The sequence below is a fragment of the Podarcis muralis genome, chromosome 16 (assembly GCF_964188315.1).
Source record: "Podarcis muralis chromosome 16, rPodMur119.hap1.1, whole genome shotgun sequence".
NCBI lineage: Eukaryota > Metazoa > Chordata > Lepidosauria > Squamata > Lacertidae > Podarcis > Podarcis muralis.
In genome coordinates, this window is record NC_135670.1 from 19,632,377 (window position 1) to 19,657,503 (window position 25,127).

General features: G+C 48.6%; 1 protein-coding gene across 1 annotated transcript in view; it reads left to right on the plus strand.

Annotated features, from left to right (window-relative positions):
* The window catches only part of NOS1 (nitric oxide synthase 1), a 134,931-nt gene that overhangs the window by 53,958 nt on the left and 55,846 nt on the right, over nt 1–25,127 (plus strand). The window contains exons 3-6 of the mRNA XM_077920498.1: nt 9,039–9,171; nt 15,685–15,822; nt 17,515–17,660; nt 19,561–19,723. Of these exons, the coding sequence (XP_077776624.1) occupies nt 9,039–9,171; nt 15,685–15,822; nt 17,515–17,660; nt 19,561–19,723 (580 nt within the window). The remainder of the gene's footprint in view (nt 1–9,038; nt 9,172–15,684; nt 15,823–17,514; nt 17,661–19,560; nt 19,724–25,127) is intronic.

Consider the following 25,127-nt stretch of genomic DNA (forward strand, 5'->3'; position numbering starts at 1 on the left):
ATAATAATAAAGCAGTGATAAAACATCAAACATTAAAAACTTCCCTTAAGCAGGGCTGCCTTCTGATGTCTTCAAAAAGTCAGACAGTTGTTCATTTCCTTGACATCTGATGGAAGGGCGTTCTACAGGGCAGGTGCCACTACCGAGAAGGCCCTCTGCCTGCTTCCCTGTAACTTCACTTCTTGTAGTGAGGGAACCGCCAGAAGGCCCTCGGCACTGGACCTCAGTGTCCGGGCTGAACGATGGGGGTGGAGATGCTCCTTCAGGTATACTGGACCGAGGCCGTTTAGGGATTTAAAGGTCAGCACCAACACTTTGAATTGTGCTCGGAAACGTACTGGGAGCTAATGTAGGTTTTTCAAGACCAGTGTTATATGGTCTCAGTGGCCACTCCCAGTCACCAGTCTAGCTGCCGCATGTGATTTCCCACGCCTGGTTTACAGGGCTGAGGACAATTGCAGTTGCTCACATGGAAATGTTATGCAAACCTGCTCTAAAGTTCCCATTGAAGCAATATTCCTGTTTATGGAGCACTGTCAGAATGCTTTTGTGTTCCTTGCAGATATTTTCTAGGCCCCAAGCGGGGCAGTGGGTGGCAGGAAGCGCACACCAGGTGTGTTTCAGAACAAGGGTTCCAGTCCAGTCAGAGATTATACTTCTAGCTGAGTGGATTGTCTTCTACCTTGGTAAGGAAGGAAATGTGTCAGCTTTCCCAGCTTGGTGTTTATATTTCGATGGAATGGCTTTGATCAGATAAAGGGAGGGAGGGAGCAAGCAGAACCCCACCCATCATTAAAGCACATTTGCCAAAGTTAAGTTGACAGAAGAAGAAGAAGAAGAAGAAGAAGAAGAAGAAGAAGAAGAAGAAGAAGAAGAAGAAGAATTCTTTTATTTATACCCCGTCCACCTGGCTGGGTTTCCCCAGCCACATTTGGAGGCTTACAGCTCATTAAAAAATTGTACAACATTAGAGATTAAAAATTCCCCAATAGAGGGCTGCCATTAGATGTCTTCTAAAAGTCAGACAGTTGTTTATTTCTTTGACATCTGGTGGGAGGGCGTTCCACAGGGCAGGCGCCACTACCGAGAAGGCCCTCCTGGTTCCCTGTAACCTCATGTCTCGCAGTGACGGAACCGCCATAAGGCCCTCGGAGCTGGACCTTAGTCTCCGGGCAGAACGATAGGGGTGGAGATGCTCCTTCAGGTATACTGGGCCCAGGTCTTTTCACCCTGTGGTGGTAACAGCAAGAGAACACAGGAGCATAGGGAGTCAACAGCAGGTGAAACGAAAGGTAGCGACCGAGAGGAACTCAATTCAGTCTGGGTTTTTGAAAGCAAGCCAGTGTGGTGTAGTGGTTAAGAGCGGTAGTCTCGTAATCTGGGGACCCGGGTTCGTGTCTCTGCTCCTCCACATGCAGCTGCTGGGTGACCTTGGGCCAGTCACACTTCTCTGAAGTCTCTCAGCCTCACTCACCTCACAGAGTGTTTGTTGTGGGGGAGGAAGGGAAAGGAGATTGTTGGCCGCTTTGAGACTCCTTAAAAAGGTAAAGGTAAAGGTACCCCTGCCCGTACGTGGCAGTCTTGCCAGACTCTAGGGTTGTGTGCTCATCTCACTCTATAGGCCGGGAGCCAGCGCTGTCCGCAGACACTTCCGGGTCACGTGGCCAGCGTGACAAGCTGCATCTGGCGAGCCAGTGCAGCACACGGAAACGCCATTTACCTTCCCGCTAGTAAGCGGTCCCTATTTATCTACTTGCACCCCGGGGGTGCTTTCGAACTGCTAGGTTGGCAGGCGCTGGGACCGAGCAGCGGGAGCGCACCCCGCCACGGGGATTCGAACCGCCGACCTGACGATCGGCAAGTCCTAGGTGCTGAGGTTTTACCCACAGCGCCACCCGCGTCCCTTGAGACTCCTTAGGGTAGTGATAAAGCGGGATATCAAATCCAAACTCCTCCTCCTCCTCCTCCTCCTCCTCCTCCTCTTCTTCTTCTTCATCCACACTTTGCAAAACAACAGGAGAACCAACGCGCAGGCATGCTTTGTAACTGATGGAATTGTAGAGTTGGAAGGGACTCCCAAGGTTCATCTAGGCCAACCCCTTGCAATGCAGAAATCACAGATAAATTTAACCCTGAAATGGACATCACCCTATTGTTTAAAACCCTCCAACAAAGGAGAGTCCAGCAGCTGTTTCCCTGTTAAACAGCTCTTACCCTCAGAAAGTCCTTCCTCATGTTTAGCCCTTTCTTGTCCTTTGAATCCACTGGTTTGAGTCCTCCCGTCTGGAGCAGCAGAAAGCAAGCATCCTCTCTGCCTTCCATGTAACAGCCCTTCCTTCAGATATTTGAAGGTGGCTATCCTATCACCTCTCAGTCTTCTCCAGGCAAAACATATCCAACTCCCTTAACCGTTCCGCGGCAGGTTTGTTTTCCAGACCCTTGGTCATCTTGGTCGCCTTCCTCTGAACACCTTTCAGCTTGTCGATACTCTTCTTAAAGTGAGCTGCCCAGAACTGGACACAGAACTCCAGGTGGGGTCTCAGGAGGGCAGAATAGAGCAGTACTGTTACTTCCCTTCATCTGGGCACTAGACTTCTGTTGATGCACTTCCCTGAATGCTGCACGGTCTCCTTTATTGCACTTAGCCAAAGCCTTTGACAATATATGGAATTTCCAAGGCAATACAGTAATACCTCGGGTTAAGAACTTACCGTATTTTTCATTCTATAAGACACACTTTTTTCCTCCTAAAAAGTAAAGGGAAAGGTGTGTGCGTCTTATGGAGCGAATGCAGGCTGCGCGGCTATCCCAGAAGCCAGAACAGCGAGATGGATCGCTGTGCAGCGCTCCCTCTTGCTGTTCTAGCTTCTGGCTTAGCTGCGTGAAGCCTCTTCAGGGCATGGGGAGCCTTCATCCCGCTGCCCTGAGGAGGCTTCCTCCACCTCCTGGAAAAGCCCCCAAGAGCCGCACTCCCTTTAAAGAGCCGCACGGAGCATGTGTGCGGCTCGTGGGGGCTTTTCTCCGAGGAGGGAGAAGGGCAGCCCGGCAGTGACAGGCTCTGCTCAGCACTCCCTTTAAAGAATATTTTTTTCGTGTATTCCCCCCTCTAAAAACTAGGTGCATCTTATGGTCAGGTGCATCTTATGGAGCGAAAAATACGGTAATTCATTCTGGAGGTCTGTTCTTAACCTGAAACTGTTCTTAACCTGAGGTACCACTTTAGCTAATGGAGCCTCCTGCTGCCGCCGCGCAATTTCTGTTCTCATCCTGAAGCAAAGTTCTTAACCCGGGGTACTATTTCTAGGTTAGCAGAGTCTATAACCTGAAGCGTCTGTGACCTGAAGCGTCTGTAACCCGAGGTACCACTGTACATGAATTAATTTTTTAAAAAACTTGAATTGAAATCACAAAGCAACCGTTAGGAACCATGTATATCATTGTCCGGGGTAATGTATTTATAATCCATTACAATTTCTTTTATGATTAGAACCAAGTTTATTGGCCGCCACTGCAAATTTAGGTAGCAATTGCATGAAGTACAGCTATTTATCAGCTTGAAGTTCAATTGTCCCTTCCTGAGGCAATTGATCCGGATGCAGCTGAAGAATGGGTGACAATTTTGGCTCCCAATATAAAGGACAGAGCAGCAAACAATGTGTCAGGTCTTCAGTCTAATTGCACCCAAATATACATTTCCATCCTATAAGTGAGATTCCAAGGAATCTCCCATCCAGATAGTCTTGAGGTGTGACTGGCCTACCTTGCAAGGCAGTTGTGAAAGGGAGGACTAAACAGTCTTTCCTAGCCTCCCTTTTACCCCAACCCTCTTAAGATTGCTCCATATTATTATTCTGGTCTTGCAACTGAGAAAGAATAGTGTGACAACTTTCTGTTTGGTCTCTTAGCCTCCTTGGATTAAAATCCAAACAAATAAACCTCCCCCCCCCCTTTTCTTTTTCTTGCTAAAGTGGCTATTGTACAAACGTACAACAGCTTGGCTGTGAGAAATCTTTATGCAATCAAACAGCCTGTTCAGGCCAATGGCATATAGCCTTAAAAATAGACAATGAAAAGACCCGGTCGAAAGACACCAGGGCTTTGTGCCAATAAGGCTGTTGGCAATTTCCTATATGTGGGTTTGGGGTGGGGTTTTTTTTTGCTTTTGTTGTTCCCGCCCCCCCCCCCCCCGGAATATACGGATATAATGAACTAGCAACAGCCCCCTGCTGTGAAAGTCATTTGACGTGGGTCAGAAGTAAATTCTTTGAAGACGGAAGTTGTTTTGATCCTGGGAGAAGAAACGAACAGTTGCAAGTACGGCAGTGGAAAGATTTTTTTAAAAAAAACTGTCCATTTTGAAGGTGGCCACATTAAGCCAGCTTCCCTAGATTTCCTGTTTAGCACAGACGATACCGTATTTTTTGCTCTATAAGACTCACTTTTTCCCTCCTAAAAAGTAAGGGGAAATGTGTGTGCATCTTATGGAGCGAATGCAGGCGGCGCAGCTATCCCAGAAGCCAGAACAGCAAGAGGGATTGCTGCTTTCACTTGCGCAGCGATCCCTCTTGCTGTTCTGGCTTCTGAGATTCAGAATATATTTTTTTCTTGTTTTCCTCCTCCAAAAACTAGGTGCGTCTTGTGGTCTGGTGCATCTTATAGAGCGAAAAATACGGAAACTGCTGGAAGTTTGGGTGCAACTCGGCTTGCAGAAAGGGGTTTGCATGGGGCTTAAGGGGCCTGCAGATTCCCAGACTATCCTTGCTCTTTCAACCTCTGTGCTGACCTCTTTCTATCCTTTGAAATTTAGACTAAGACCAGAGTCCTTTCCAACTCTACAATTATTTGATTCTATCCTGTTTGCAACTTCCTGCTCCTCCTCACACTTTCTCATGAGGGTATTCTAGTTCAATCCCCCTGCAATGCGGGAATCTTTTTGCCCAAGGTGGGGCTTGAACCCGTGGCCGTGAGATTAAGTCTCATCCTCTACTGACTGGGTCTTTTCATCATAGAGGGGACGACTGTTACCGGAGGGGTGGGGCTGGCCACCTGCTCAGGCTGCTTGATGGGCAGCTTCCAAACTCCTCCTCCATTTTTTCTGGCTCTTTATCTTTATCCTTTGTGCTGAATTCTCCATCCCCAGCCTTTGTGCTGGCAACGGACAGAATCTCATATTCGGAGCAACCTAGGCAGCTGCCTTGAACTATCCAACCATTGCTCCAGCTGGCCTAGTACTATCTGCACTGACCGGCAGCAGCTCTCCAGGGTTTCAGGCAGGGAGTCACGAGCGATTGAACCAGGGACCATTTGCATGTAAGGCTGATGCTCTGTCACCAAGCAATGGGCAATGAAGATTCTTTCTCTGCAATGGAAGGACTTGGCAGCCAACTCTCCAGGAGAGCAAATACTCTTCGGTGCCTTCTTAGCAGAGCTGTCCAGATCTGCTACTCTGTGAATGGATTGTCTGCTCCACCCCATCCCTGAATAATGATTATTTTAAGAACTTCCATTTCCTGGTATTTTTATTTTTTTTAAATAGAATCAGTGTTTGTTTTCATTTCGAAATATCCATTGTTTTTACTTCCAGTCAGCACACAGGGATTCGTCAGAGTTGCTTGCCATTGGGCCAAGTCCTTTTCCTGATCCCTCTCCTGGTGCCCCCAAACTCTCCCGGATTTGTTTCTCGGTTTTAACGTTTCAGAGCCTAGGGGGAAGCTAGGTGGGAAGCAAAGACCTCGGTGGACCGCCTTGCGCGACCTGACATTCTGCACGTCTAAAACCAGGTTGGCTTCGGTCACGGAAACCAGGAAGACTTGCCAGCTGTGTCCAGCACCTGTTGGAACTGGTAGGGTGGAAGGCCAGAAGGCCAAGAGTAGGTGGAGCCAGAGCCACAGATGGGTGGAACCCAATGGCAGAAGAAGGGGGTGCAGGGGTGCAGTCTGCCCTGGGTGTCATCACTGAGGGGGGTGACAAAATTTAAGGGTGTTTTTTTTAATTGGGCTCACAAAACTTTTTAGGAGTGACATGGTGGCTTTGGTGCCTGCAGGTTCAGTGCTTCCTGAAATGGTAGTGTGGGACTTGCGTCTACCTACTGCCTCTCCCTCAGCTGCCCTACAGCTGAGGGGGAGGCAGATGAGGGGCTCCAAGCAATGGAGAGGCTCACCCCACCCTCATGGGCAGCTGACCCCACCCCCGGCTGCAGGACACGCCCCTGCACCAGGCACCCGAGCGGCTAGTTATGCCGCTGGTGGAGCCAACGGATTATGTTTGTGTCTCCTTCCTCCCTGCTGAATTCTACAAGGCAGCACTGAGTCTAAGGAGGAAGGAGCTGGCAGCCAGACCATCCCCTGAGAGGTTGTGAGTATGGAGGCAGGCAGGCGGGAACTGGCTGAGGTTGGTGGGGCAGTTCTCCCCATTGCTTCAGTGGATCAGTCTCTATTGGCTAATACATCCTGGTGGTATTGCATCCCTGGCAAAATGGGGCAGTGTTTTCTCTTACAAAGGCTTGCCAGTGGGGGCTGCAAAGCTCCCAAGTAGTGGTACCCCAGGTTACAGACGCTTCAGGTTACAGACGCTTCAGGTTACAGACTCCGCTAACCAAGAAATAGTACCTCAGGTTAAGAACTTTGCTTCAGGATGAGAACAGAAATTGTGCGGTGGTGGCATGGCGGCAGTGGGAGGCCCCATCAGCTAAAGTGGTGCTTCAGGTTAAGAACACTTTCAGGTTAAGAACGGACCTCCAGAACGAAAAAAGGGACAGCCCATTTTCCCATGCCAGATCACAGCAGCTGTTTTGGGCATCACAGCCTTGCTCTCTCACATGCCGTGCTCTTTTTGGGGGGGGTCGTGATTTTTCGCAGCAGACAAAAATGTGCTTTTTTGGGGTCACTGTACAAGATTTTCCTGGGGAAAGTGCCTTTTCGGGTTGAAAAAGTGCAGCATGGGTCACATAATTCGCCTGTGAGTGCATCCTGGAAGTCACACATTCCTGTTTTGGGTCTCGAAAAGTTGGACGTCATGAGAGTGGCTGAGGGCAGAAGGGGCAGCCCATGTTTGCCCAGCAGCGTGTGCACACATGCGTGCAGAGAGCAGAGAGCTTTGTGTATGCATTGCAACGTGCATACTTTGCAGCCCTGCATGGTTGCTTGGTGTTGTTGTCGCTGCCGTCAGTGAGCCTCTTGTAGATGTTGCAGCTGGTGCGCAGTGTAGAGGGAAGTGAGGGGCAGATGGGGCTCATCAGCCTGGGAAAGTAGCCCATCTAGGAGAAGGAAAACTCTGATCCTAAACCTCCGCTGCCCTGCAGGGTGTCTTCAGGAGAAGAAAAAGCTAAGGTGTGAACCCTACACAAATCTGGAGTGGAATCCCTAAGGCGGTTGGATGGTGCCTTGCACGCCTCCTTCCAGCAACTCCTGCAGCCAAGCTGGTACCAAACATCTTGCTCTGGTCTCCTTTGCAAGACCAAGAGCTGGGGTCTTGTCGTCTGTGCAGTCCAGGACCTCCATACACACTGTCGTGGCTTGCTCCACGGAGAGGTCACTTTGAAGCCACTAACTTAGCCGTTTGACTTCACCCCCAGAGGCGCACTCCATTGTCTCTTGTGAAAGGCGTATGCCAACAACAAAAAACATAGGTTTAGGAGCATCAGGTCCCAGAGGCCGATGCAAGTGTCTAGACTTAATACAACCCAAGGCTATTTTTCATCTTCTTCTTTGAAATACAAAATTGTAATTGTTTTAATTCAGACCATGGGACAACTTTGTAATTATAGACCATGGTTTCCCCTCTCTGTATGTTTTATTTCTGACTTAGTAAATATCCTATATTCTTTACTGGCGATTGTGACACCTTACCCTTTTTTTTTAAAAAAAAGTGTTATTTCATTTCTCCCCCCCCCCAACTTGTTTGTTGTTGTTAAAATTCAATACAAAATATTGGGGAGGGGGAAGAAAGGTGAATACTATATCAAAGCTAATAATAATAATAACGTCTCAGCCAGCCGCTGTGATCTGCCCAGTTGTGATTGGGAAGAAAGAGATAGTTTTAGTTTGCAGAGGGAAAAGGAGGCAGGGGGTGGAGACCCCTTTGTACCCTCCCTCTTGCTCCCTCTGGCCTGTATCTCACAGGGCCAAGTATCTGCCTGCATTTGCATGGGCAGGTCAATGAAAAAATGCTGGGAACACGGCATGGCAGAGCTGGCAAAGGGAACAATGTGGCGCAAGTCGAAATTCTGGGGAAGACGGGGCAAAGCAACATCTATAGTGGTGTGCCTGTATGGACTTGCAAAGACAGCAGCTCTCTGTTGTTTTGCAAGTGTGAGATGCATATGCACAGCTGGGCAGATTTTAATGTGGCTGTAAGCAGATCCAAGAAGGGTAGTTATGCCTCCCCATTTGCCATCAGCGGTTGATCCAGGAAAGGTCCTCTTCTTCTTCTTCTTCTTCTTCTTCTTCTTCTTCTTCTTCTTCTTCTTCTTCTTCTTCTTCTTCTCCTCCTCCTCCTCCTCCTCCTCCTCCTCCTCCTCCTCCTCCCCCTCCTCCTCTTCCTCTTCCTCTTCATTAATTGTGTGTAGCACTCTACATCTGAAGATCACAAACACATTTCCTTCATTCTGTGCAGGTATTTTATTTTCAGTATAAACAGGACTCCGTTTTTGCATCTAGGCACACAGAGAGAGAGAGAATGAGAGAGAGAGAGAATGCAAAGGCTCCTGTTTCCAAGAAGGACGGGGGGGGGGGGTCTGATCTCTCCACCACTTTTGATTGTTCTCTGAGATGATGAGGGGAGGAAAAAGGAAGACCAGGACATTCCCGGATCAAATCAGAAATTGGGGTAGCTTCTGTAATTCCGGGAATGCCCCTGGAAAACTGGGACACTAATAAATTGGAATGATGTGTGGATAGGCTGGTAGAAATCCCCCAATGTTGCATCAGTCACATATTGCAGGATACACCTGTAAAAAGTAAAAGAATACAGGCCAGGTATTTGTTCCCTCCACTGCTGACCTGTCGAGGGGGTTGTCTCTTTGGCCTCCCCTCTTCCAGTTTCCGGGAAGCAGACCGGAAGTCGCCAAAGGCTTTGCCATCAGGAATGGAGAACGACCGAGTCTTCAACGACTTGTGGGAGAAGACTGACGCAGCCTCTGTCGCAAGCAAGCCCTCTTCGGACAAGGACCCGGTAGGTGTTGAAAAGCAGGGTAAGGAGGGCGGAAGTGGGCCTCATCTCTTCTCACACAGGGGCAAAGTAGAAGCATAGCCTTTGAGATATGAGGTTCATTGGCAGCTAACACCCTTGTCGGGTCCCCTAGCCCTACCATTAGGCAGAGTGAGGTGATTGCCTCGGGCGGCATATGCTGGGAGGTGGTGGTGTCCCTCAGTTCTTCCTCCTGAGTTTTCTGACCATACTCTTCTGTTGGGAAAGAGAGCTTGCCCTCCACCTTTATAACCACCCTGCTGATCTCCCTCAGTGGCAGTGCAGTGCTTCATTGCCAGTACTGAAGCAGGATTTGCTACTTGCTGAATAGGGATGTGCACGCGCCATTTTGCCTCAGGCAGCAAAATATATTGGGCCATTAATAGCAACAAAAATAATGGTTTTGTTTTGTTGTTTTTTAAGTCAAAGAATGAAATATCTTAAGGATTCCATGACAACCCACCAAGGGTTCTTTTTCCTTGCCTTCTGATTGCAGGTTTTTGGCCACTTTTTGCCATCACATCACCAAAGTAGGCTCCAACAGCATGAGGGCTAGGAACTTGACCTCTAAAACAATTCTCAGAAATTCCAAGAAGAGCCTATCGTGCTTAAAAGCTCCTTAAAAGCCTTGATTGTTTAAAGTGATATGATACTGCATTAAATGTATAGTGCAGGCGGGAGTTAAATTTATCAGTTTTTCCAATCTTAAATTCAGTCCTCCACATTTCTTCAGCAATTTGCATTTAAAAAACAAAACAAGACACCTCATCCCAATCAATCTGCATTGCAGTGCATTTTTCTGCTAGTAAACACATTTTGTAGGCAGCTTTGACTAATTTGCAAGCATTTTTCTCCAACATAATGTGTGTGTATGTGTGATGTTCTCATTAATGTGTGCAGGTTTATGCAGATTTCTCCCTAACAAATGCATTTTTGAACACCATGTTTGGTTGGAGAACTGCGTTGCAAAATTCGGCGAAGTGCAGCTTTCGAAGGACAACTGTGTTTCAGTTTGCGGATTGCAAATTAGTTAATTTCCCATTAAAATACAAACCAAATCAAATTTTCCCTTGTCACAGCTTACGACAGCATCTGGAGACCCAGAGGTCCCCAGTCCCTGAAGCAGGCAAACCTTTGATCTGATCCAGCAGGACTTTCCTAATAAACGCTTGCCGTGATCTGAGCAATGCTACCACATTCCAGTTGTCACACCTGCCAGTACAAAGCTTCTTATTTCATGTCAGGAGGAATTTGAGCTGCAAGGAGAGCAGGCAGAGGTGGAAGGGGGGAGAAGCAGGACTTTGTTTGACCCTGCCTGTCCCCTCAAGGTGGCCTCATGTTCTTCCTATAGGCTTGAGAATGAGTTTCCCAGGCCCTTCCCTGTAGTGAGTTCCTGCTTAGGAACAGAGCTCTTAAAGAAGCAGGACGTCATTTCCAAGGGAGGCTTCTTGCAGATATCTCCTGGCTGGGCGATGCATTGTAACTGTAAGGCTGTCGTCATGCCGAAGTTCGTGTGGCTGCCAGTAGGGGGCCACGGCAACTCCTGATGTAGTGGTAGACAAGCAGGCCGGCGAGCAAGCTAGCAGGTGGCCAGTGGTCCAGGTGGGTATGTAGGTGCTAGGAGGCTAGGAGGTGCTTCAGTTTGCAAAGTGCTCTCTGAAGCACTTCCCAACCCTGCTTGCTGGTTTGATGGGCTATGAGGTGAGGGGAGATTTGGGCCTGCTGTGAAATGGGTAGGCGAGGGAGTGGATAAGATGCAAAGAGAGGAGAGGTTGGTGAGATGTAACCTGCCCATCTGACTGGGTTGACCCAGCCACTCTGGGCAGCTTCCAGCAGATAGGTAAAGGGACCCCTGACCATTAGGTCCAGTCGTGGACGACTCTGGGGTTGCGGCGCTCATCTCGCTTTACTAGCCGTGGGAGCCGGCATACAGCTTCCGGGTCATGTGGCCAGCATGACTAAGCCACTTCTGGCAAACCAGAGCAGTGCACGGAAACGCTGTTTACCTTCCCGCCGGAGCGGTACCTATTTATCTACTTGCACTTTGACGTGCTTTCGAACTGCTAGGTTGGCAGGAGCTGCGACCGAGCAACGGGAGCTCACCCCGTCGCGGGAATTCGAACCACCGACCTTCTGATCGGCAAGTCCTAGGCTCTGTGGTTTAACCCACAGCGCCACCCGCGTCCCTTCCAGCAGTTATAAAAGCATAATAAAACATCAAACATTTAAAACTTCCCTATGCGGGGCTGCCTTCAGATGTCTTCTAAAATTCAGATAGTTTATTTCCTTGACACCTGATGGGAGGGTGTTCCATGGGGAGGGTGCCGCTACTGAGAAAGCCCTCTGCCTTGTTCCCCTTTTTGCAGTGAGGGAACCACCAGAAGGCCCTCAGTATCTGGGCTGAACGATGGAATAATAATAATAATAGTTTTAGAAATGTGGAGAACTGAGGACTGGGGCAACGAGAAGCTGAGAGAAGCCACATTTGATAGATTCTCCCCTCCCTAGTGATAGATGATAGATAGATAGATGATGATAGATGATAGATAGATAGATAGATAGATAGATAGATAGATAGATAGATAGATGATAGATAGATGATAGATAGATAGATAGATAGATAGATAGATAGATAGATAGATAGATAGATAGATATAGATAGATAGATGATAGATAGATAGATAGATAGATAGATAGATAGATAGATAGATAATTTACTACGGTCAGAGACCAGCTTATAAAACACACTTGGGGGTACAATCCCAGAAGGAAAACAAACATTTAAAACATTGTACAACAATAAATTTAAAATTGATAAATGTGATAAGCGTTTAGACACTTAAAACTTTAAAATAAGCTACCACAGAGAGTCCTTAGTGAATTCCTTGGCATTTCCAGGTAGGGCCAGGAGAGACACCCTGTCTAAAATCCTAGAGAGATGCTGCCAGTCAGTGTAGACACCATTGGGCTGGATGGTCTAAGGCAGTTTCCTAGGTTCCTTTTGCAAAAGAACCTCAGCTGCTTCCCAAGCCAAGGCTGGCTGGTGTTTCCTCCTTCTTGACAACTGCGTGTTGTGCAAACAGTGTTTGATGGATGGCGTGGAAAAGCTTTGTGTGGTCTCCTCCCACCCCCCTGCCTCAGCTCTGCCCTTGTTTCCTTTTGTGGGCTGTTTCTGGGCTTTCCCTGCCAACTTAGTGTCCTTATTGTATGCAGGATCATGATGGATTAGCTTCTATTGTTACCACGTAAGCACAAAGCGCAGCAGCGGCAGCGGCAGCGGCAGCAGTATCCCCTGCGGCCAGAGCTGGAACAGCATTCTGGCAGCCGGTTTGGAAGTCAAGTTAAGCTCCCCGACTTCAAAATCCTCAGGACGGAACCGCTTCTCCCAACAGCGTCAATTTTCCCAGGACAGTGGCAGGGGGAAGCTTCAAAACCTTAACTGCATTCTGCTTTCCTGATCCTGTTTCCTGACCACAGATATTTTCAGGGCACTCCATAACTATTTTTAAAGTTTATTTTTTTAAAAAAAGTTGGGAGATGCAACCTGGGCTGTCCTGCTTCGTGGCATCTCAGCCTTTGAAGAAATATGTTGATTTGTATGCCATAATAAATCTGCTAATTACTTGCAGTGTGGCAAGGCTCTTTGGTGCAGCAGACCTATGTAGTAAAAAAATCTTTTGACTTCGGAAATGTTTAGCTCTGTCATCTATAGCTTCTTCTTTTGAATTCTTCCTTTTAACGTTGTCTTTCTACATGCCACGTCCCAGTGGCAGGCAGGGCCATGGGCAAAAGTGAGCAGGGCAAAGGATGTAATGGGTACACCTTTGTAGAGTAGGCTAATTTCTACACATGCTCTCAAACACCCATATCTCTCCTCCATCCAGGAAAACCAAAGGCGCTGTCAGAGTTGAAGGACACAAGGCAGCCTGGCCAAAAACATTCAAGGAGATGTGAAGCAAGACTGGGGAGGGTGTGGCCTGGAGAGAAGGGGAGTGGCCTGGGAAGAGTTCCAAGGGCATTTTAGAGAGGCCTGAAGGCATAGCTGTCAAGTGTCCCTTATTTGAAGGGACAGTCCCTTATTCCAGCGCCATGTCCCACTGCTGTCCCTTATTGATGGATGTCCCTTAAATGTCCCTTAAATGATGTCCCTTAAATTTCAAAGGAAGCAGCTCCTCTCCTTCCCTCCCTGCCGGCCAGGGAGGAGGAAGGCTCCAACTGTGTTGCTTGGCTGTGTTGCTCACCCAATAAGAAGTATAAGAACAACTGGGGGGGTGGAGCTTGCATGCCTTGTGTGTGGCTAGTTAATGCAAGCTGAGGGGTTTTTTGAATGCTGGACGCCATTTTGTTGCACGTGCTGCTGCAAACTTTGCAGTGCAAAGCCAAGCCGGGGAGCCATCTTAAGTTGAGGCTGCATAGGCCTTGTGGTGCATGTGATTCAGATTCTATTCAGTTGAACCTCTGGTTACAAAGTTGGTTGGACAGTGTTCTCGAAGCTACCCAGCATGAGTTTGACCAGACTGCAGGAGGACAGGAAGACTGGAGTGCCTGGAACAGGTGAGGCTGCAGGTCCCTTATTTTGGCTGCTGGTCCCTTATTTTCAAATCTGTAAGTTGACAGCTATGCCTGAAGGGTCAAACGAAAGCACAACCCCAAAACCCAGCATTTGTAGTATGAAAAGCTACGGGATTTTCGCAGGAAGTTTTCAGGACTTGCACAGATTGGAAGTGAAGCGGTATGTCTGCCCCCAAACCTTTGCAGGCAGAAACGTTACAATATCAGGTATAACTCCCTCAATATGAGTGCAAATCATCGTAAATGCACGATAAAGTTGGTTCCAGAGAGAGAGAGAGAGGTTGTGCTGTATGGGAAAGTATAGAACCATATGGAAAGCCCCTTAGTGTTCTAGGCAATGTCAGCTGAGCAAGACTGAATCTCTCATGCCTTGTCTTTCAGTGGTTGGGATTTCTCGCTGCTAAGCGCTATAAAACTCTCTGTTGCAGGCTTAGTTTCTCTCCATGTTGAGGGCTGCTAAAATCCTTCCCTCCCCTTAAGCCGCTATTAAGCTCCCCCTCTGCCTGGAAACCCAGGCTGCTTTCTTTTCCATCCTCCTTTAACCATGTCGTTCCACAGAACTCCCCTGGCTCCCAGATCCAGGGTCTCCATTCTCCACTCCTAGGGCTGGCCAACCACAAATGTTCAACTTGGTGGGGAAGAAAATAAGCCTCCCTCCAGGATTTTTAAAAAACCTCTAATATTCTTTCCTTAAATGAAGCAGAGATCACAAAAGCTTTCAGCTTCCTTACCCTGAGGATAGTTCCTTCCAGGTTGCCTCAGTGAGGACTAGAAAACTTGCTGCTGCAACAAAATGAAACGAACAACCTGCATGGCTTCTAATCCCAAATTTCAGAATGATCCTAGGCCTGTGTATGTTGTAGACCAGGGGTGGGGAAACCCTGAGGGCCAAATGTGGCCCTCCAAATCTCTCTGCCTAGCCCTTCCCAGGACAAGCATACCCCTAAATCTCCCTGAGTGCTTTAGTCAGGCTGGGAAGTGTCCTTGAACTCTGAAAATGCCTCTTGCTGCCATATGTAAGGTAAAATCTACAATTGCTGCTCCGCCCACTTTTGCCTGCCTCTGGCCCCGCCCACTATTTGCATGTGGCCCCAGAAGTCTGCGCAGAAGGGGCCACAGCCCTTTGGTTGAGAAAGCTTCCCTTACCCCTGAAGTCTTTTTAAAAGGAAAAAAGAAAAAAAGTTGCATTTTATTTGCTCAATTTGTTATGGATTTGTTAAAATTTTGGAAAATCAGTTAAAAAATGTTTTTAAGGTAGTAACCTGCCTTGCAGGACTGTTGTGAAGATGAAACATGGAAAAGGTTTGTACATGTTTAAAGTGCTAGTTTTCCCTTGTGCCTCTGATGGTTTCAGTCACAGTTTTTTGTTTCTGTATGTTTTGCAAGTCAGCATCTCTTGTTCTCTTGTTTCTCATGACTGTACTCTCTCCACTTACCTGTTTGTATCTCATTGCAAATATCCATATAACCAGCTATAATATTTCTTCCTGTGAATGTAATATTCCATTGCCAGCCTTGGTCTGGTTCGGTTTTCATGTGTTTGTCTCATGAAGTTCTATTTTGTTATTGGGGTTATAGGGATAATATTCAATAAAAAATACTTTCCAGAGAGAGAAAGAGAGCTTCCCTACTCCTGTTATAGACCTTGAGAGCCAACCACCACTATGAGCTGGGCCAGGAAAGAAGAAACTGGCATATTGGGAATCGGGATTCCACAGAGGAAGCTGCAATCTTAAGGACTAGAAACCTGAAGCGACGAAAGCAGTATTCTCAGGAAGCCAAACTCTGGCACTTGAGTTCCAAGCTTGAGAAACACAATTGGATGACAGACAAAAACATGCACATGAGTCTCTTTCCAATGGGATGGATGTTCGTGGCCTAACACTGTGTTCTTGTTCTTTCGCTCTCTGCCCAATGTCCACCCAGATCCCGCCCTCGGGCCGGCAGTCACCAACAAAGAATGTGGTGAATGGAAGCCCCTCCAAGTGCCCACGCTTTGCTAAAGTGCGGAACTGGGAGACTGGATCGGTGCTCAACGACACTTTGCATCTGAAGAGTACCATGGTAAGTGAGGCTGGCATTTTGCAATATGTTTGGGGAGGGGTTTCTGCTAATGATTCCTCCTATGTTGTTCAAATAAGTGCCTGCGCTTTGGAACTCCCTGCCCATTGAAATCAGGCCAGGCGCCTTTGCTGTTTTCAGCACCTGATTTGGGGGAGGGAGGAGGTTTAGGCAAGCCTGTGTTTTCCTGTGTAATTTTATTTTCTAATGTACAGTGGTACCTCTGGTTATGAACTTAATTCGTTCCGGAGGTCTGTTCTTAACCTGAAACCGTTCTTAACCTGAGGTACCACTTTAGCTAATGGGGCCTCCTGCTGCAATTTCTGTTCTCATCCTGAGGTAAAGTTCTTAACCCGAGGTACTATTTCTGGGTTAGCGGCGTCTGTAACCTGAAGTGTTTGTAACCCGAGGTGTTTGTAACCCGAGGTACCACTGTATATATATTTAAAACGGCTGTTTCTGTTTATATTTTGATTTTTTTTAAGTTAACTTTTTTAAAAAAGAAAAAATATTTGATTTAAGTAGCAGGAAATGCACTTCTTTTTCTCCCCCACCCCCAACTTTTTTGTTGAATTTTTGTGACATACAAAAATGTGTACACACTGAAAAAACAGGTGACAAAAAAAAAAAACCCTAATACAAGTTGCATAAAGAAATAACAACAGCAAACCAGTATATCAGAAAAAACCAGTCTGAGTGTGAGGTGTGGGTGGCTGAGATAGCCAAAGATCTTCAAAGATATGAAGGGCTGTCAGATGAAAGATGCTGCAGGCTTGTTTTCTGCTTCTCCAAAGGGGAAGATCCAAACCAACAGATAAGTATGACAAGAAAGTAGGGTTGCCATATTCCAAAAAGTGAAAATCCGGACAAAGTTGCTGAGCTTTTTAGGGGGAACATCTCCCCAAAAAAAGAAACATTTTGGGAGTTTTAATGGATTTCTCAAGCTTCTAAAAAAAAAAATCGCCCTGCTTGCCATACGGCCGGGTTTCCCCAGACATTTTGCCGATTCAGTGAAAATCCACCCAGACGCCATGGGCCAAGACCTACATTGGTTCCCAGTACGTTTCCGAGCACAATTCAAAGTGTTGGTGCTGACCTTTAAAGCCCTAAATGGCCTCGGCCCAGTATACCTGAAGAAGCGTCCCCAGCCCCATCGTTCAGCTGGGTCCAGCTCCGAGGGCCTTCTGGTGGTTCCCGCACTGCGAGAAGTGAGGTTACAGGGAACCAGGCAGAGGGCCTTCTCGGTAGTGGCACCCGCCCTGTGGAACGCCCTCCCACCAGATGTCAAAGAGAACAACAATTACCAGACTTTTAGGAGACATCTGAAGGCAGCCCTGTTTAGGGAAGCTTTTAATATCTGAAGGACTATTGTATTTTAATATTTTGTTGGAAGCCGCCAAGAGTGGCTGGGAAAACCCAGCCAGATGGGCGGGGTATAAATAATAAATTATTATTATTATTATTATTATTATTATTATTATTATTATTATTATTATTTCGCTAACCAATTCTTGGACCTGTCCAGGAAAACCAGGACTTACGGAAGCCCTACAAGAAAGGAGATTTTGACTAAACATTAAGAAGGACTTTCTGAGGGTAAAAACCATTCAACATTGGAATGGACTCCCTTGGAAGGTGGTGGACTGTCAAGGAGTTGTTGTGACCAAGCGTTCTTCCGCTTCACCCCTTTTCCAGGTGACCCCCTGCAGTGAGCAGGTCTGCATGGGTTCCATTATGATGCCTTCCCAGCACGTCCGAAGACCTGAAGAAGTCCGGACAAAGGAAGAGCTGCTCCCACTGGCAAAGGAGTTCATTGATCAGTATTATTCCTCCATCAAGAGGCAAGTCTTGCACAGAAAAGGTCTGGGACCCTCCTGCTTGGCAGGGTGAAGAGGGTTCTCTTCCAGAAACCATTCAGATTTCTGAAAATAGACCCATTTCTTTATTCCTATACGGGGAAAGTGTGAGATGCAGATGCTCATTCTTGTGACTGGGAAGCTTTGCATGGCTGTCCTCTTTCAGTTCATGACAAGTCAAGGCATATTATACATTATAGGCTGCCTTATACAGAGTCAGACCATTGTCCCATCTAGCTCTAAATCTTGCTCTCTGAATGATAGTCAGAACAGTCGTACCTTGGAAGCCAAACGACGCAAACACCAAAGCGAGTGTTCCGGTTTGTGAACGTTCTTTGGAAGATGAACGTCTGGCGCGGCTTACGCAGCTTCCAATTGCGTGCAGGAAGCTCCTGCAGCCAATTGGAAGCCGAGTATTGGTTGTCAAATGTTTTCGGAAGTCGAACGGATTTCTGGAACGGATTCTGTTCGACAACCAAGGTACGACTGTAATTGGGATTTCTCATGTCAAATCTTCAGTTGATGGATGGGCCGGGACATTGTCTACGTACAATATTATGCGATCCTTTGACTCGGGACTTGATTTATGCCACATCCAACTCACATCTACATAGCAAATGCTAGAGGAGGAGCGAAATCTGTGGGTGTCCCTTGAAACTGAATACAAACTTTGACCAGCATCTTGGATCCACTGGGATGATGAAAAGGGTGTTTGCCAAATTAATAATGTCAGTGGTAGGGCTGGGCGACATATCGATATATCGTCCAAAACTGGTTTGAAGTCCATATTGTGATATCGGTTTCATAATTTTTGACCTGGAAATATATTGTGAATTGGTGTGTGTGTGTGTGTGTGTGTGTGTGTGTGTGCACGCTATGCAAAAATCACAATGTGGTAGAAACCTTGATGCCAGCCAATGCCTCTACGTAGCTCCATCCTTATGTCAGACATCATGATATATCACAGTGTTTAGCTGGCGATCTAGTGTGATGCTGAAAACCAGATATCTTCCATCCTCAGTCTTGGAGGCAACACTGTGTTCACCAGATGTTATTAAACTCCAACTGCCACCATCCCTGCCCATTGGCCATGCTGGCTGGTGCTGGAATCCACAGAGTTTGGATTCTAACCTCTGGAGACCCCCACCTTGTCTCCCCTGGGTCTACGCTGGCTGCCAGCCGCTCTACAGGATTTCAGGTGGAGGCATTCCCAGGGAATCCTATCCCTCCCACAGTGGCAGCCAAGAAGCAGATAAACAAGAAGAGTTCTTACCAAGTAATTTTATTCATTATTCACAGAGAGAGAGAAAGGAATGTAGTATCCCAAAGATAATGACGTTGCTCTAAGTAAATTCCCACTCCCTCTGTCTCTCCTATTCTACATCACCCCTGTGTCAGCTAAGCTGAGCTTTCTGTTCTACTACTCTCAATGCACGCCTGGTCCTGGAAGGGGGGTCAGGAATGCTTTCCAAAGACCCTGAGTCTATCAGTTGTCTCTCCCCTGGTGCTTCTTATTCCTGCTGTTCATCTCCCAATATTTCCCAGCTTCTCCCCTCTGCAGCCTCTGAACTATGACCTTCTGCAAACCACTGTTGTAATTCTATACTGTCCTCCTGTTCTTGGGAAGATTCAGGAAAGGGAGGGGGCAGTCCCCACCAGTCCTCCTGAGTCCAGCCCCTGACACCAGCCCTACTTGGAGTTGTCAGGGATTGAACCTGTGGTCTTCTACGTGCAATGTGGATGCTCGACCAAGGAGCTGCTGCCTCCCTCCCACAACGCACATTGAAAATGGGATTGCACACTTGCAAAACATAACCCAGATTTGCCCATCACAGTGGTGTTGTTGTTGACCAATGACTGCTTCTGTACAATCCTACTCTGGCAGGTTCGGCTCCAAGGCCCACCTGGAGAGGCTGGAGGAAGTCACCAAGGAGATAGAAGCTACTGACACCTACCAACTGCGAGACACGGAGCTGATCTACGGGGCCAAGCACGCCTGGCGCAATGCCTCCCGCTGTGTGGGCCGGATCCAGTGGTCCAAGCTGCAGGTGAGGTCGCATATGGTGTGTCAGTTTGCATTCCTTAGTGCAGAAAGTATTGATCTGATGTGTAGAGATCTTTCCTAGTCTACTTAATTCAAGAGGGTTCTGGAAGCTTCTCTGTGTGAGAGAAGGTTCATGATGTTTGGGTTATGCCTTCCGAGAAGATGAGTACAGCTGGCTTAAACTGGTTCTCTTATCTCTTTCTGTCAAGGTCATGCCGACTATAATAATAGGCCAGAAGGAACTTAGTTTTCACTCCTTTTCTCTTTCTATCTCTTTTCCGTCTGGTGTGGTGTTCTGTATGCTTAGTGTCAGGGAACTGCCATCGGAAGGACAGGAGGTGCAAAGGCTCCCTCAGGTTGAAAGAGACGGAGCAGCTGAAGAGGGAACCAGTAGGGGGCGAGCAGGAACTTCCAGGGAAAGTGAGTCGGAGGGGTGGCTCAGAGACGTTTCCAGCGAAAACAGTGGAGAGGTCTCAGGACCTCCTATAGGGACACCCACGCCTCGCCGGAAACTGTCACGCAGAGAGTCCAGAAGACGTGTTTCCGTGAAAGAGCTTTTATGTTGGAAACGTTTCCGAAAGCAACCACTTTCGGATTCTACTAGCGATTGACGCAGCCATGCCGGAGGGGCTCCGTCACAGGCAGAGGTTTGAAAACCTGATCAAACTCTGAGGGACTTGCATTTTACGCACAAGCAGCTCATCATCCCACCACAGCAATCCGAAAGTCACTGAAAGCCAGCTTGTGCAAGCAGCGGCATCATGAGCGACCCAGCCGGAACCGGAGGAGCAGGAGCAGCTGGAGGAGGTCCAAGCCTGGAAGAAAGGTACAGGGCGTTGGAGATCCAGCTGGCCATGCAAACGGCGAGGCTTGAGGAGAGGAGGGCTCAGGATGCAGAAAAGGGAAAGGAGAAAACCACCTCGATAGCCAGAAAGGTGCCAGGATTGGTGCAGAAATTCGGGGGAGATCCCAGAAACTATCATGCCTTTAGAACTGAGATGCAATACGCTCTCAATCTGCAGTATGATGACTTCCCCGACGAGGAATCGCGAGTGGCTTTTGTAATTGGCCATCTCGAAGGGGGGGCGAAGGATTGGGTTCGACCCCTGATGGCAGTGAATAATGAGATACTAAAGGACACGAGGAAGTTTTTTCGTGCCATGGACCTGATGTTTTCCAGTGACATTGAGCAGGGGGTGGTACGAAGGCAGTTAATGGCTTGCAAACAGGGGAGCCGATCTGTCCGTGAGTACTGGACTGAGTTTACTATGCTGATTCATAAATTGGGGTGGGACCTATCAGCGGAACCCATCCAAATGCTTTTTGAAGAGGGGCTTTCTTCGGCCGTTAAAGATGAACTTTCCCGGGGGCCAAGGGCGGAGTCTATGGACCAGCTGACCAAATCCGCGCTGGCCATAGGAGCGCGCCAGGAAGCGAGAGCTTTGGAAAGGCGGGAAGGGAAAGGAGAACGTTGGAGGGAACTGCGCATTCCGGACATTCCAGAGCCACCTTTCCCGCCGGCAGAGCCGATGGAAGTTGGAACAGCGCGGGCGCGCGCAGTTTCAAATCCCAGTGAAGGGCGGAAGAAGGAGGGAAAGAGCGCCAAGAAATGTTATCTCTGCCAACAGCCAGGGCACTTTGCCAGAGTCTGCCCACAAAGAAAGGAATGGCAAGGGATGGCAGGAGCTGTGGGGGAAAGGGAGGAGGAAAACAAGGAGCAAGTAAAAGCCAACGCCTGGCTGCCACCGTCGGGGCACAGCAGCCAGGCCAAAGAGCAGTGAAAGTGCCCACGCCAGAACCACCCAGACCTGCTTTAGTGATAGAAGTGTTACTAGAGCTGCCAAATGGACACCCCCTACAGGTCAAGGCGCTTTTGGATTCAGGCAGCTCCTGTAATTTTATGAGTAAGGAGTTTGCAGCTGAGCACCAGATACAGACCATCCCTTTAAGTAATCCCTTGCAGGTGACCACGATTGATGGCAGAGAGCTGTTGGGAGGAGAAGTTAGCCAACAGACTGTCCCGATGATAATGAGGGTGGCAAGGCACACCGAACGGATAGCGTTTAATGTGGCCACCTTGGGAGGAGCTCCCATCATCTTGGGGATGAGCTGGCTGGCGCTACACGATCCGCTAGTGGGCTGGCATCAGAGGGTGGTCTCCTTTGGGTCAGCGCATTGCCTAGAACACTGCAAGCAGGGGAAGGTTCAGGGCGGAGACAGAGTCACCCTAGCCGGGATGGAAGTAATGGGCAGAGGGAAGGTGCCCCCGCAATACGCAGATCTGAGCAACGTATTCAGCGAAAGGGAAGCAGACAAACTGCCGCCGCATAGACCCTTTGACTGTCAAATCAACCTACTCCCTGGGGCCCAACTCCCAGTGGGCAAGCTGTACGCCATGTCCGACAGGGAGATGCAGGAGCTGAGGGAGTTCATTGACAAAAACCTGAAGCGAGGTTTCATCAGAGAGTCCCGAGCGGTGGGGGGCAGCCCAGTGTTTTTTGTGGACAAAAAAAACACAGATAAGCCGAGACTTGTGTGTGACTTCAGGGCCTTGAATGCAGTGTCGGAACCCCTGGCTTTCCCTATGCCCCGAATTGATGACATTTTGACCAGGGTAAGGAAGGGAAAGATTTTTACAAAGCTGGACCTGCGGGGGGCGTACAATCTGATACGCATAAGGAAGGGAGATGAATGGAAGACCACCATGTTCACCCCTTTGGGAGCCTTTGAATACCTCGTTATGCCCTTCGGTCTACAAGGAGGCTCCGCGTGCTTTCAAGCGTTTATTAACCACGTTCTGGGGCCTTTGCTCTACAAGAACTGTGTGGCCTTTTTAGACGACGTGTTGGTGTATTCGGAGGATGAGGAGCAGCATGTGAGGGACGTTCGAGAAGTGTTGGGCAGGCTGCAAGCCAACCAGCTGTGGGTGAAACTGGAGAAGTGCCAGTTTCATACCAAGGAGGTGGAATTCCTGGGGTACCGCTTGTCAGACAAGGGATTGGCCATGGATCCAGGCAAGGTCCAAGCGGTACTGGAATGGAAGACACCGAAGACCAAGAAGGATGTGCAAAGATTCTTGGGGTTTGGGAACTTTTATCGGAAGTTCATCAAGAACTTTGCCCACTTGACGGCGCCCATCACCGACTGCCTCAGCAGCAAGAAGAAATTTGTTTGGACGGCGGAGGCGGAGCGAGCATTTGAAGAACTGAAAAGGGCTTTCGCCTCGGAAGAACAACTTCTGCATGTGGATTTACGAAAACCCATGAGAGTGGAAACCGATGCGTCCGACCGGGCGGTAGGGGCGGTACTTCTTCAACCGGGGAGGAGTATGTCAGAGTGGAGACCGTGTGCCTTCTTCTCGCGGAAGCTGAATAAATCCGAGAGGAACTACACGGTGTATGACAGGGAACTACTTGCCATTCACGACGCGTTCCGGAGGTGGAGACATTTATTAATTGGGGCGCAACACAAGGTGCAAGTGTGCACCGACCACAAGAATTTAGAGTATTGGAGAACAGCTCGAGTGCTCAACCAACGACAAGTGAGATGGGCACAGGAATTCTCTAAATTCAACTTTGAAATTTGTTATGTGCCAGGTCCAGAAAACGTCAGGGCGGACGCTCTCTCACGCAAACCAGAGTATTGGGAGGGGGAGGGGGCGATTGAAGAGAGACATGTCATCCCTGAGGACCGCTGGGTGTGTGGGGCGGCGCTGGTGGGGCAACGAGAACTGGTAGAGGAAACGGAAAATGATGAATATGCCCAGGATAAGCTCAGAGGACTCAGGGGGGAGGGCGAGAGCCCCGAAGGTTTTGAGGAAAGAAATGGGGCATTGTATTACAAAGGGGCACTGTATATACCCGAAGGTGAATTGAGGGGGAGAGTACTCAAGCAGTTGCACGATAGCCCCACGGCGGGACATTTTGGGCAACACAAGACCATGTGGTTGGTTACCAGGGAATTCTGGTGGCCCAAGGTGAGGGAAGATGTAAGGGAGTATGTAAGAGGGTGTGACCAATGTCAGCGAGCCAAAGGGGAAAGACGGGCGCCGGCAGGGTTATTAGAACCATTACCCACACCAGAACGGCCTTGGGAAGCGGTATCAATAGATTTTATGACGGATCTGCCGAAGTCCAAGGGGAAAACAGCCATCATGGTAGTAGTAGACCTGTTAACAAAGATGTGCCACTTTGTAGCATGCTCACATGCAGTCACAGCGGAAGAAACAGCGAAGTTGTTTGTAGAACACATCTTTAGGTTGCACGGGGCTCCCTTGAGGGTGATCTCGGACCGCGGCAAACAATTTACTTCCAGGTTCTGGAGGAAGCTCATGAGCTTGCTGCACGTGGAAGTCAATTTTTCAACGGCCCGGCACCCTGAAACCAACGGGCAGGCGGAAAGAGCAAATGGCATTCTTCAACAATATCTGAGGTGTTATGTCAATGACAGAGAGAACGATTGGGTCGAAAAGTTGGCGCTGGCAGAATTTGCCTACAATAATGCGGAGAATGTGTCCACAGGGATGAGCCCCTTTTTGGCTAATTACGGGTGTCACCCCAGGGCATTTCCAGGGGAGGGAGGGGAGAGATGGAGCGTTCCAGCGGCTGAACATTTTGTAGAAGAGATGGAAGCGATCCATCATCAGCTCCAGCTCAACTTAGAAAGGGCCAAGGCACAATATAAGAAGCAGGCAGACAAGAACAGAAGGGAAGGTGAAACCATAAGGGTGGGGGATCAAGTGTGGCTGTCAACCCAAGGGTTGCCGTTCAAAGGGGGTTGTAAGAAATTGAGGCCCAGAAGATTGGGACCCTTTGAGGTCATTCAGCAGGTCAACCCGGTGGCTTTCAAACTCCGGTTACCCAACCACATGAAATTGCACCCAGTGTTCCACAGGTCGTTACTGTCACCATACAGGGGGGGACGTGAAGGGGAGCACGTCAGGGGACCAGCCTTGGAAGAGAGGGAACGCAGCAACCATGTAGCGGAAATCCTCGATTCCAGGTGGAAGGGAAATCAGGTAGAGTATTTGGTGGCGTGGGAAGGGGAACCGGAGTCAGAAAACACCTGGGTGACTGCAGGGGAGGTCAATGACGAGGTTTTAACAGAAACGTTCCACCAAAGATTCCCTAGGAAACCACAGCCGGTAGAAAGGTTTAGGAGGGAGTACTTCGGCACCACCGACGAGGAACAGGAAATGGAAGGATTCACGGAGTCGGAGTTGGAAGAGGGAATAGACTCCGAAGACGAGGAGTATCGAGAGACGAGGGACAGTAGCAGGTGGAGGGAAGTGTTCGAAACTTCGGACGATGAGGAAGGTTCTTTCAGGGGTTTTACTTCCTCCCAGCCCGGAGGGGAGGAGACGGGAGGGGGTGAAGGGGGCCCTGGAGGGGAGGTGGATGTCAGGGAAC